Source organism: Tupaia chinensis, unplaced genomic scaffold, assembly GCF_000334495.1.
Source record: "Tupaia chinensis unplaced genomic scaffold, TupChi_1.0 Scaffold000217_1, whole genome shotgun sequence".
Classification (NCBI taxonomy): Eukaryota; Metazoa; Chordata; class Mammalia; order Scandentia; family Tupaiidae; genus Tupaia; species Tupaia belangeri.
In genome coordinates this window covers 5,368,389-5,379,817 of record NW_006159692.1, presented here as the reverse complement: position 1 = coordinate 5,379,817, position 11,429 = coordinate 5,368,389, and the positions used below count along the sequence as shown (strand labels likewise).

Below are 11,429 nucleotides of genomic sequence, written 5' to 3'. Positions count from 1 at the left end.
GAGCTTTTCCCTGGCAAGATCATTCTCTTCCTTGAGTCTCTGTATTTTCTCTATTTTATGCCTGTCATCTTCCAGATGTTGCACATCTGCCTTCCGTTGTGAACACAATAGTCGGTTTAAATCTTGAACTTCTTTTTGAGTTTCTTCATATTTTCTTCGAAATTCGCTAAGTTCAAAACTCAACTGCGTTATAGTCTGTCGTTCAACCTCAAGATCTCTTTTTGCGTTTGCCAGGAGATGGTTATGACACTTTTGCTTCTCTTCTTGGAGATAACCTATGACACACAACTCAGTTTATGAAGCAGATAATCATATTCCTGAAAAGTGAGACAGCAGCCTGTCTCTGGAGACAAGATTACATTATTTCTTTAGAAGATTCATGTGAATCTTCTAAATGAAGATTCAAGAGACAGGGACTATGGCTGAAATGTGAGGGAATAAAAACCAAAAGTTCAGGTTCATTATTTGAAGTAACAAAACTAATAAATGGAGGAACAAAAAACAGTGCTACAACTAGGGAAGTCACTTGTGTCTCAAGAAGATAAATCAGCAAATAGGGACCCAATAAGCTCATTATTTATAGACCTGGAGAGAATTACCAAAGTTAAAAATAGAAAAATTCAAGGCCAGCAGGTGGCCCAGAGGTTAAAGCACTGGATCCCACATGGCGGCTGTGCGGTTTGAGCCCTGGACCCAGTGGCTTGAAAATCATGCCAGGTGCAGGTGCATGCATGCCCCAAATCCCAAGAGGAAACTGGAGGAGAAGGGATTGTGGCACAGCCATTCCCCTTGGGAGTGGGATTTCTCACTTTTCCTCTCTCTCTGGTGAGCACATGTACCATTTATCAAAAACTAAAAAAGAATGAAAAAGAAAAACAGAAATATTCAGAGTAGCTTCTCCAATGGAAAGAAGAAAGAGCAATTGGGATAGGAAAGGCGGGCAAGGCCTTTTCACATCTCTTGGATTTTAACAAGTGCTTATATGACTTAGACAAACACACACAGGCAGAAAACTAAATGCCTAAAGAGAAAAATCAGACCTGGCCCGTGACTAACATTCTACTTTAATGTACAGTAAATGTATAGAGGCACTTCATCCCCTTAGGACTAAATAGCTTTGAATTATCTCTGGAGACATTCCTTTTATATTTCATTTTTAGCCTTTGCTTCATTTTAAATATTCAAATGTGGCCAGCAGATGGCATAGAAGTTGTCACTGGATGACTGTGATTCAAATCCCAGACCCGGTGGCTTGAAACTCACACTGGGCACATGTGCATACGTGCCCAAGATCCCAGGAGGAGAATGGAGAATGAAGGAGAGGGGACTGTGGCATGGCCATCTCTCCGTGGGTGCCTTCTCACTTTCTCTATCTCTCTGTCTCTCCCCAGCAAGTGCATGTGCCCTACAAAACAAAAAAAACAAAAAAACAAAAAAACAAAAAACAAACCAGACTTGCAAAACTGGTATTTTTTACTTCAAGGCTAGAAGACTCATTTCACTTTCCAACACTATCTATAAAAGTCTAAATCCGATGAATCACTCCTTTTGGAAAATGTCAGGCCTATTCCAAAAGAACATTTTTATACCAGTCAGTACCTTCTGATTCCGCCTTTTTTGTCTGCTGTGGGAGTGAATGAGCAGCTGTTTCCGTTTTCTTTTCCAACTCAAAAATCCTTGCTAAAAGTCCTTTCACATAGGCCTCTCGCTGCTGATCATACACAAGCCATTGTTGATTCTTCTCCAGAGCCTTACAGTGGGGATGAAAGAAAACCAACAGTAAAATAACTAACGAAATCAACTATAGCGCGTCACGCACCTTCAGAATACATAACGTGGCACAGTCGTGTACGTGGGAGTGAGTGTGTCTGTGTGCTGTCTCCCACACACAACTTGCTCTGCGCCTTGTACGTGCCATTCTCTGTACGCTAGGAGCCTTGGTGGCAGACATGGAAACGAGCCGCTCAGACCTCCTTCAGGAAGGAGTGCCCGGCAGCAGGCAGAGTGGTTGGCTGACAGCCTCCAGATGGTCATTTCTTCGAGTCCCTCTCAGCTTTTGAGTTGAGCTGGGGGGCCCAGGCAACAGCTGGGCAAGGACCTATTTCTACCCAATGTGGGACTCTGCTCTGGAGCAGACTGGGGCTCCCTAGGAGGCTGACAGAGACTTTGTCGGGTTTTCAACATGGTCCACTTGTCTCCGTCATTCTGCTTCATTTTCCCTTTCACCAATATTGCTCCCATTTCCATTCCTGACGCCAGCTCAGTGTCTGCTTCCTGGGTCAAACTGAAGTGGTTGCCTTCTCTTGATCAGGAATGTTCATCCTTTGCATCTTTGAGAACCCAATTCAGAAATCCCAACCTGGGATCGCCTACCTGTTTGCTTACGGGCTTCATACGTGTAGTGAGTTGGTAGTGTCCTCCCAAACTCCATTTTCACCTGAAACCTCAGAATGTGACCTTGGAAAGGGGGTCTCTGCGGGGATTTTGGTTAAGGTGAAGCCATGCTGTAGCAGGGTGAGCCCTATATCCAATGACCAGGGTCCTTACAAGAAGAGGAGGGGACACACAGAGACGCCCGTGTGACAACGTGGGCAGAGATTGTCTTGCTACAAGCTACAGATGACTAGAATCAGCAGAAGCTGGGAGAGGCGAGGAAGGAGTCCCCCCTAGAACTCTTAGAGGGAGAGGGCCCTGCAGACACTGGTTCTGAACCTCTGTGTTCCAGCCAGTGAGGCAGTATGTGTCGTTATTTCACTCACCGAGTTCTGTGGTGATCTGTGATGGCAGCCCTTGAGAACTGACACGGTACTTATTAACTCACTTAGCCGATAAATGTCTACATATTTGAACATGTTTTTTAACTTTTTTTAAAGACTTATTTATTTAAGGGACCAGCAGAGGGTGTAATTGTTAAGTCACTGGACTCCCACGTAGTCGACTATGGTTCGAGTCCCAAACCTGACGGCTTAAAACTCACACTGGGCTTCTGTGCATGCCCCACATCCTGGGAGAATGAATAAGGGATTACAACATAACTATCCCCTTGGGGGCGGGGCGGGGAGTGTGATTTCTCGCTTTCTTTCTCTCTGTCTCTCCAGGAAGCGCACATGCCCTATAGCAAACAATCTCTCTTAAAAAAAAAACTATTTAATTCCACTTGTTATTTATTTATTTATTTTATTTGACCAGAGAGAGACAGAGACAGAGAGAAAGGGAAAGGAAGAAAGTAAGCCGCGTGGTTCAGGATTTGAAGCATGGGCAGCCATGTCAGAGTCCAGTGCCTTAACCAGCACGCCACCTGCTGGCCCCATATTTAAACATTTAAAATTTTACCAACTATATACAGCTTTTTAATCTGTGTTGTGGTTTCTCCCAAAATTAGAGTAAGTTCTTTTAAGTGAGATCAGGCTTTTCCAAGAGGACTCTCAGCTTTTGGGCATAGTATATATTCAAAATAAGTTATTTGGATGATGGGATAAGATTAATAAAATAGGCAGTACTATTTAAGCTGGCAGGTAAAAGGGAGGTGATTTACTTCACCACTCCTGTTAAAACTGGCTTTTCATTTCAATCACTTTTTTTTCTCAAGGCACTGGCTGTATTCTGACAGTCTACCAGGTTACCTAGCAAAAGGTTCAAAATCACATCTACAACCCACATCTCAGAGATCACATTTACATTATCTGTAGATCACAGCACCTGATCTGTGACAAGACACCAATTAACACAAGAAAATGTAATTAAAAACCTCTCTGTAATAGAACTCCGTAACTACTTAACCTTATAAGTGCTTAATATGTACTCTTGTGTCACAATATGTCCTGGATCCACTGAAATTTATTATTTTCAGCAGCTGGCATGGCAGATAGGATGTGTTACTGCAAGGCTGCCGGAAACAGATGGTGCCAGAACTGTTCTTGACAACAAAGTTGCACGGTGTAATTTTACTAAACTAAAATATAAGGGTACTTCAGAAAGTTCACAGAAAAGTGTAATTAATAAAAGTGTAAAAAAGTAGAAAAATCAGTCTCAAGTAAAATGAGTATTAGCATATTTTTTTCTTTTTCCTAGTTTGCCAGGAGGCAAACTCTCTCTCACTAGAGAGAGACAGACAGGGAGAGGGAGACAGTACATCTATGGTCATGCTGCAATCCCTTCTCTGTCTTTCCACCTTGTCAGGATTTGGGGCATGCATGTTCATGTGGTTGTTTTGCTGAGGCCAGGATTCAAATCAGAGTCAGCCCTGTGGATCCAGCTCTCTAACCACTAGACCACTGGGCTGGCCTTCATGATTAACATATTGACTACACAGAGAACTTAGTACAGTTAAAGAGACTGCTAGGACTCATGGTCTATCTCAAAATAGGCTACAGTAGTTAGTCTCTTTTCCCGCTCCCTTGCCGCCCTGATGTAGTCCTTATTCAAATACTGTGCATCTTTCAAAAGAAAAGACACATCAATACTCAAATTTCATAGAGGTAGCATTCATTATGACTCAAGCAGTGTGTATATATATATATATATATCCAAATATCTACAAATCATAATGTGTCAGATGATGAAGACCAGCAGTTAGCGTAATGGCCATGTCGCTGAACTCCTATGTAGTCAACCATGGTTCGAGTCCTGGGCCCGGTAGCTTAAACTCACGCCAGGCACGTGTGCATGCGTGCCCAAGATCCCAAGGGGAGAATGGAGGAGAAGGGATTGCAACGTGGCCATCCCCCCGGAGGATGATTTCTCACTTTCTGTCTCTCTGTCTCTCTCTATCTTTCTGGCAAGCACACGTGCCCTATAGCAAAAACCTGCTCCCCCCCCAAAAAAAAAGATGTCAAAGACATCTGATTTTCTACTATAGCTCACATGTGTCTATACTGAAGAAACATTTTAGTACAAATGATTTGCAGCAACATTAGATACTGGATGGTCACGCATGTTTTTACTTTTGAAGGAAACTGTCCATACATTATTTTATCTCTCAGCATGAGAAATAAAAATACATGTTGAGGGCCAGCAGGTGGTGTGGTAATTAAGGCTCTGGACTCCTACATGGCTGACCATGGTTGGAGCCTCAGACCCAGGAGCTTGAAAATCATGCCAGGCACGTGTGCATTTGTGCCCAAAATCCCAGGAGGAGAACGGGAAAGGGACTGCAGTGTGGCCGTCCTTCCTGGAGATACATTCTATTTCCCTCTCATTGTCTCTCTCTGGCAAGTGCACGTACCCTATGGCAAAAACCTTAAAACAAAACAAACAGACAAACAAACAAAACCACACATGGTGAAGATTTAAGGCAATATTCTAACAGGCCACATGATGGCGATGTTCCTTCAATAGAGTAGAATGCGTGTCTTTACACCCCTCCACCTCTTCCCACTGACTCTACACGCGCCTGCCTTTTCCTCTAACAGTATTAAGAAACGGACTCGATAGCTTTCCTAACTGTTGATATCCGCAGTTCTGAATCCTCTGAGTTACCGTCACACGAGTTATCCCTTCCAGCTCTGTGTCAGCTACACATTTGTTAGGCGTGCGTGAAACACTTTCATTTGTTTTAGTGTTTTGTGCTGCTATAACTGAATACCTGAGACTGGGAAATGTATAAAGAACAGATTTATTTTCTCTGGCAAATATATCTTGCAAAAATAAACAAAAAAGTAATCCTGAAAAAGTAACCATAAATTAAATTACGTTATACTAATAAACTAGTTGGGCAAATTAGATTTAGTCAAAGGAGGATATTGCTTAGTATTTCAGAACAATGCATGATTTCTAGAGCTTTCTAACCTAAAGAGACCATGCTTAGAGGAAATGGTTCTCTCGAATGCCTGGAAAAAGACTTAGAGAATCATCACAGAGCACTCTCCTGTCTCATCAACGGATTCTTTTGCACGTCACAGCCCTAATGCTGCTCATTTCCAGGAATGTTAAGAATAAATGAATTAAGCTTCTTTATCCATAATTGAACAAAGGAAATGAACTTACATCTTTCAGCTGTATTTCCATTTCATGAATGTTACTTGTTGATGAGTTGAGGCAGCTGGCAGCCACAGTCTGTAAATAATCCAGTAATAATTAACATCACACACTGAACAATACAAGTTTCTTCATTATGCTTAGTTTCAAAGTAATGAAGTATATATATCACAGGGGCACCCAAAATCCAGATCTAGAACATGCCAATGAATCATCTATAAATATATATATATATTTATATATATATATATATATATACACACACACACACACACACACACACACATATGTATATAGGTCTGGGCCAGCTGTTGGGGCCCAATGGTAGTGCAATGCTCCACAACACTGAGGCCACATAGGAGGGCCGTGGGTTCACATCCCAAGGTCTCCCTGAGCACACTTGGCATGCATATGTGTCCATGACACTGAATGGCTGAGGCTGGGGGAGGACCGTGGCATGAGGATGCTGTTGGGGATACCTGTCCCTCTCCCATAGAAGAAATAAATAAACTTAAAGAAATATAGGTCTGATCACTGTATCTATCCTAAAAGAAAGATAGAAGTTTAAAGGCAGGCCCTTAAAAGCATTGAGATATTATAATTGAAAGCTATAGATTTTCTTATATAGACATATTAATCATTATGTTGGTGTTATTCATATGTGCAAAGTTTCAAAAGAATCAAAAGTTCTGACCCATAAGAAACTATTATTGTGTACTTACTATATCCCAGGGACTACGTGAGGTAATTTATACACATTCTTAGATTGAAACACCAGTATTCTTATCCCGATTTTACCCATGTGGAAACCAAGGTTTAGATGAGGGGTCTGTGAGCTCCGGCAATGTCTCTAAAACTAGAGTGGTTACGGATTTTTTTTTGGGGGGGGGGGGGGATTTTTGCTATAGGGTGCGTGTGCTTGCCAGAAAGACAGAGAGAGACAGAGGCAGAAAGTGAGAAATCACTTCCCAGGGGGGATGGCCACGCTGCAATCCCTTCTCCTCCATTCTCCTCTCAGGATCTTGAGCACGCACACACATGTGCCCAGCATGAGTTTTAAGTTGCTGGGTCTAGGACTCGAACCATGGTCAACTACATGGGAGTCCAGCAATGTAACCATTATGCCAACTGTTGGTCTCAAATTTTTCCAGTCACACAGATGGCAAGAGACAACATGATCTGAAGCCAAGAACTTAACCTCCAAATGCTTTCTTTCTATTCCACTAGTGACTCTCAAACAAAAGAGGGAGAAAATGTATGTATACCTGGGAAAAGCATACTTGATACTATAATTATGTATCTCAAATATAAAAAAAAAATTTTAAAGCCTTCTGATACAAACTATAAAAATAAGAGCTCAACAAAATGTTTTTGGTTATCATGGATACAGAGTGGACCCTGTCTTCTGAATATAATTTCTTTGGGCAAAACTATGCTATGGGGAGTATTGGCAACCATACTGGTTACCATACAGTTACCATATTAACTATTTAGGGGAGTGGGCTATTAAAAAAAGTGACCTGTTAGTGAAAAGTAAAGTGATCTATTGGTGACTATTCTGTCTTATCATTAAGCAAGTATGTTCTAAGAAAATCTTCACAAGAGTTACAAATTGCATCAGAGAGAGGGGAAAAATAAGGGGTTTGAAGAAATTCTTAGCACCTGTGATAAGCGAAGAGTACTGGCTTTGCCTTCAAATTCGGCAAGTCTTGCAGTTGTGGCAGACAGCTGTTTCTTCAACACATCTGTCTCTTCAGCTAAGGATTTGAACAACTGTTCTCTCCTTTCGCCTTCCTTTGTCTTCTCCTCCAGCTGCTCCAGAAGTGCCGTAGTACTGTATCTGGCCTTCAGCTGGTCTCGGAGGCGCTGTATTTCTTTGTCTTTCTCTGCGAGGTGGTAAGCATTCTTCTCCCTCTCAGCTTCAAGGACTCGAATTTTCTAGACATAAACTAAGAAGAATCTTAGAACAAAGCCAGGACCAACATCCAGCTAAACAATATTCTTCAGAATATTGATGGTATTTATGAAGCATTAATCATATATCAGGTCACATCATGCTAGAGATCAAGACCCCCAAAAAATGAAGCCAGAGTTCTCTGGTGAGACAGCTCATGCAGAGGTAATGTCACATGGAAAGTGCTGAAGTTAAGATGACTATAAAATGGGGCTGGCAGGTGGCATGGTTGTTAAGGGCACTGGACTCCCACGTGGCCAACCACGGTTCAAGTCCTGAACCTGGGGGCTTGCTTTCTTACTTTCTCTATCTGTCCCTTTCTAGTCAAATTAAAATAAAGAAATAAAGTTAAATAAAATAATTATTTAAAAGAAAAAAGGCACCTATAAAATCAATGGGCACCAAAAAATACTTTTTTAATTAAAAAAGAAATCAAATGAATGGACATCAACAGAGAGAAAGAAGAAACCACCTTGATAAAAAGTGGTGAAAGAAAGCTAACGGCTGGCTCTCATGTGAGTATTGGGTAATCTTCCCTCCACCATACTGGATATTATAAACCCAAAGGCTAAGAGTGGGTCACACACAATACACATGCTCATTAACAACCTTGAGCCAGCAGGACTTAAAAGTTACAGCATGTTACAGTAAGATAAGCTGCATCCATTACCTTGCATACTGTTGCTAAGTGAGCTGGTGTTCTACCTAAATGTGGATCTTCAGAAGTACTCAACATTTCCAAAGATTTGCAAGATAAATAAGTAATGCTTGTTAGACTGCTGCTGGTTAGGCTCCCTGGCACAGTGATACTGTGCTGCTCTGGAGAAGCAGGATCCCAGAGCTCAGTAGGTCAGCACTGGAAGCTGGCTCACACCAAGCCAAACACCGTTCCAATCTCTGGTGACTTGAAAAACATTCTGGGCATGTGTGTCAATGTGCCCCAAATCCTGACAGGATGGAGAAGTGGAGGAGAAAGGATTGTGGCAATGACCACATCCCATAGAAGGGTGTGTTCTCTCTCTGGTGAGTACACACACCGTCTGGCAATAAAAAATAAACGAACAAATAACTAAAAAGAGAAGCAGGCTCCTACACAATGACCGTGATTCAAATCCCCAACCTGGTCAGCCCAAGATACACTGGGCATGTCTCATCAGTGCCCAGGATCCAACAGAGGACCAGAGGGAGGGGATTCCAACATGACCAGATCCTGTGCGTAATTCAGGAGGGATATGAACAAAACACGGGCTGTTCAAGGTGAGAAGACAAGAGAGCTGATGAACTGGAGGCTGGTCTGCACAAAAGGGAAGAGAGAGTTCCTCAAATGTCTGGCAAACTCAGTGTGGACAAGAACTAGACTTGCTCTGTGTAACTCGAATGGGCACAATTAGAGCAAATAGGTAGAGGTTAGAGAAGTTTATTTCAACTGATGATAAAGGTGCTTGTTGAAAGTGGAGTAAGAGGCCAGCAGGTGGTGTGGTGTAGTGGTTGAGGTGCTGGACTCACATATGGCCACCAGCGGTTCGAGTCCCAGACCTAGCAGCTTGAAAATCATGCCTATTATGTGTGTCTCCATGCCCAAAATCCCGAGGAAAATGACGAAAAGGGATTGTGGCATGGCCATTCCCCCTGGGGAGTGATTTCCCTCTGTCTCTCCCCAGTGGGTGCATGCGCTCTGTGGCAAAAACTTGAAAAAAAAAAAAAAAAAAAAGGAATGAATTGGAAAGATTTCTCTCAGGAAAGCTATAGGATTCCTTTACCAGATGGCAAAATAACCTTTATAACTATTAACTGGTGATGGTTCCATTATCGTTTCAGAAGTATTTACCTCATTTTGTGCTTCTAAAAGAAATAAATTATTCCATTTTATTATGTGCCTAAAAATTGAACTTAAATGATATACTCTTTAATCATTTATTTTCTAAATATGAACAAAAGCACTTTTGCGAAATAAGTTATAACCAAATTTCTGATTAAAAATTTAAATCCTCTTGTTCTAGTAAGTTCCTAACTTCCTTGCTGTTTATGCCCTAACAAATTGTAAAATAGGGAATCTGAAATATAGTTGATCAGAAAGCAAAATGTAATACCTTTACCTCAAAAAACCTGAAAACAAAGATTACTTGGAAAACAGGAACTCTCAACACAACGTGACACTCTGAAATGGGCAAATTGACTTGGACCTTTAGTGAGCTAACAGGAAAAACAGGTAATGTGTACAATTATTGGGGAAGTGCTTTCTCCTTTCCTATATAAGAAAGAGATGTAAGAATGGTGCCATATTCTTAAAGTACACATCAATAACCACTCAGCATTACAAACCAGCATAAAAATAAAACGCTCCTACGATGCCGTCAGTTCAGAAACAGTGAAAATAATAAACCAGTATGTTTTACAATCTTAAATATAGCATAACAAAAACCACCAAGGATATTGACATACTTAAGCTAAACCACCAAAAAGCCATAGCAGGAGTGATGAATCAGGTTATTATTTTGTTTTAATTAACTGAAAAGTAGATGGTACTTTTGTGTCAAAGGCACAGAACTGTTATCAAGATGTCTTTATTTCTAAAACATTTAATACAGGATAACCTCAAAACACAAACCCAATTACATCCAAAAAGTGACGTAAGTTAGTAATAACTGAAGTATATCTAAGAGTTGGCAAAGTCAAAGTAGGAATTTAAGATTCCAAACCCAAGGTCATTTTCCAAAACCAGTGCATAATGGGGAGAGGGTAGCATGAGGAAGTAATAACGCAGTTTCCCACAACTGAAAGGTTCTGAGACCAGTTACCTCCAGAAGTCTGTGTCTGTCCTTATCAGGCAGCTTTCCTTTTCCGCTTGTGATTTCATCCACTGAGGTTTTCAAGGCTGCAATCTCTCCCTTAAATTTCTCTAGTGCAGTTTCAGATTTGGAGTTACTAGGTTTTGATCCCCACTTATTTTTAATTAAGTCTTTGGGACTTCTGGAAGACATATCTGAAATGGACTGTAAAAATTAAGATCAACTGTATTTTATAAGTCTGAGCTGATTATTTTAAATCTCAGGCTTGAAACAAAGCTAATAACCTTATCTGCTCTCAACAGAAATGATGTAGGCAAACCAGTGGCCTGGGAGAGAGACGGAGGAAGGCCTCTGGGGTGTTGTAACTTTTTTTTTTTTTAATCCCAGTGGTAGACACATGGCGAGGATTCACTTTCTAAAAACATGTCTCCTTGTGCACTTAGGTTTTGTGCAGTATTCTGTGTTATATTGCAGTAGAACAGTTCTGTTCAGGAACAACAGAGGGGTCCCTGACCATTAAATAAACCTGACAGAAGTAGATTACAATCAGGGACATACCATACCCAAGAATAAAAGCTGGTGGTGAAAATACAATTTCGAGTGCATAGACATTGAAATGGCATTATTCAGTATAACTGTATGTCTTTTCTTGTAAAAGATATGCCATGGGACCAGCAGATGACATACTGATTATGTCACTGTACCCCCAC

At 41.2% G+C, this 11,429-nt stretch overlaps 1 protein-coding gene across 1 annotated transcript in view; it reads right to left on the bottom strand.

The window, feature by feature from the left end:
- The window catches only part of CEP55 (centrosomal protein 55), a 19,266-nt gene that overhangs the window by 5,088 nt on the left and 2,749 nt on the right, over positions 1–11,429 (bottom strand). The window contains 5 exon segments of the mRNA XM_027771497.1: positions 3–275; positions 1,600–1,750; positions 5,986–6,054; positions 7,639–7,914; positions 10,729–10,923. Coding sequence (XP_027627298.1) covers positions 3–275; positions 1,600–1,750; positions 5,986–6,054; positions 7,639–7,914; positions 10,729–10,911 — 952 coding nt within the window. The 5' untranslated portion in view covers positions 10,912–10,923.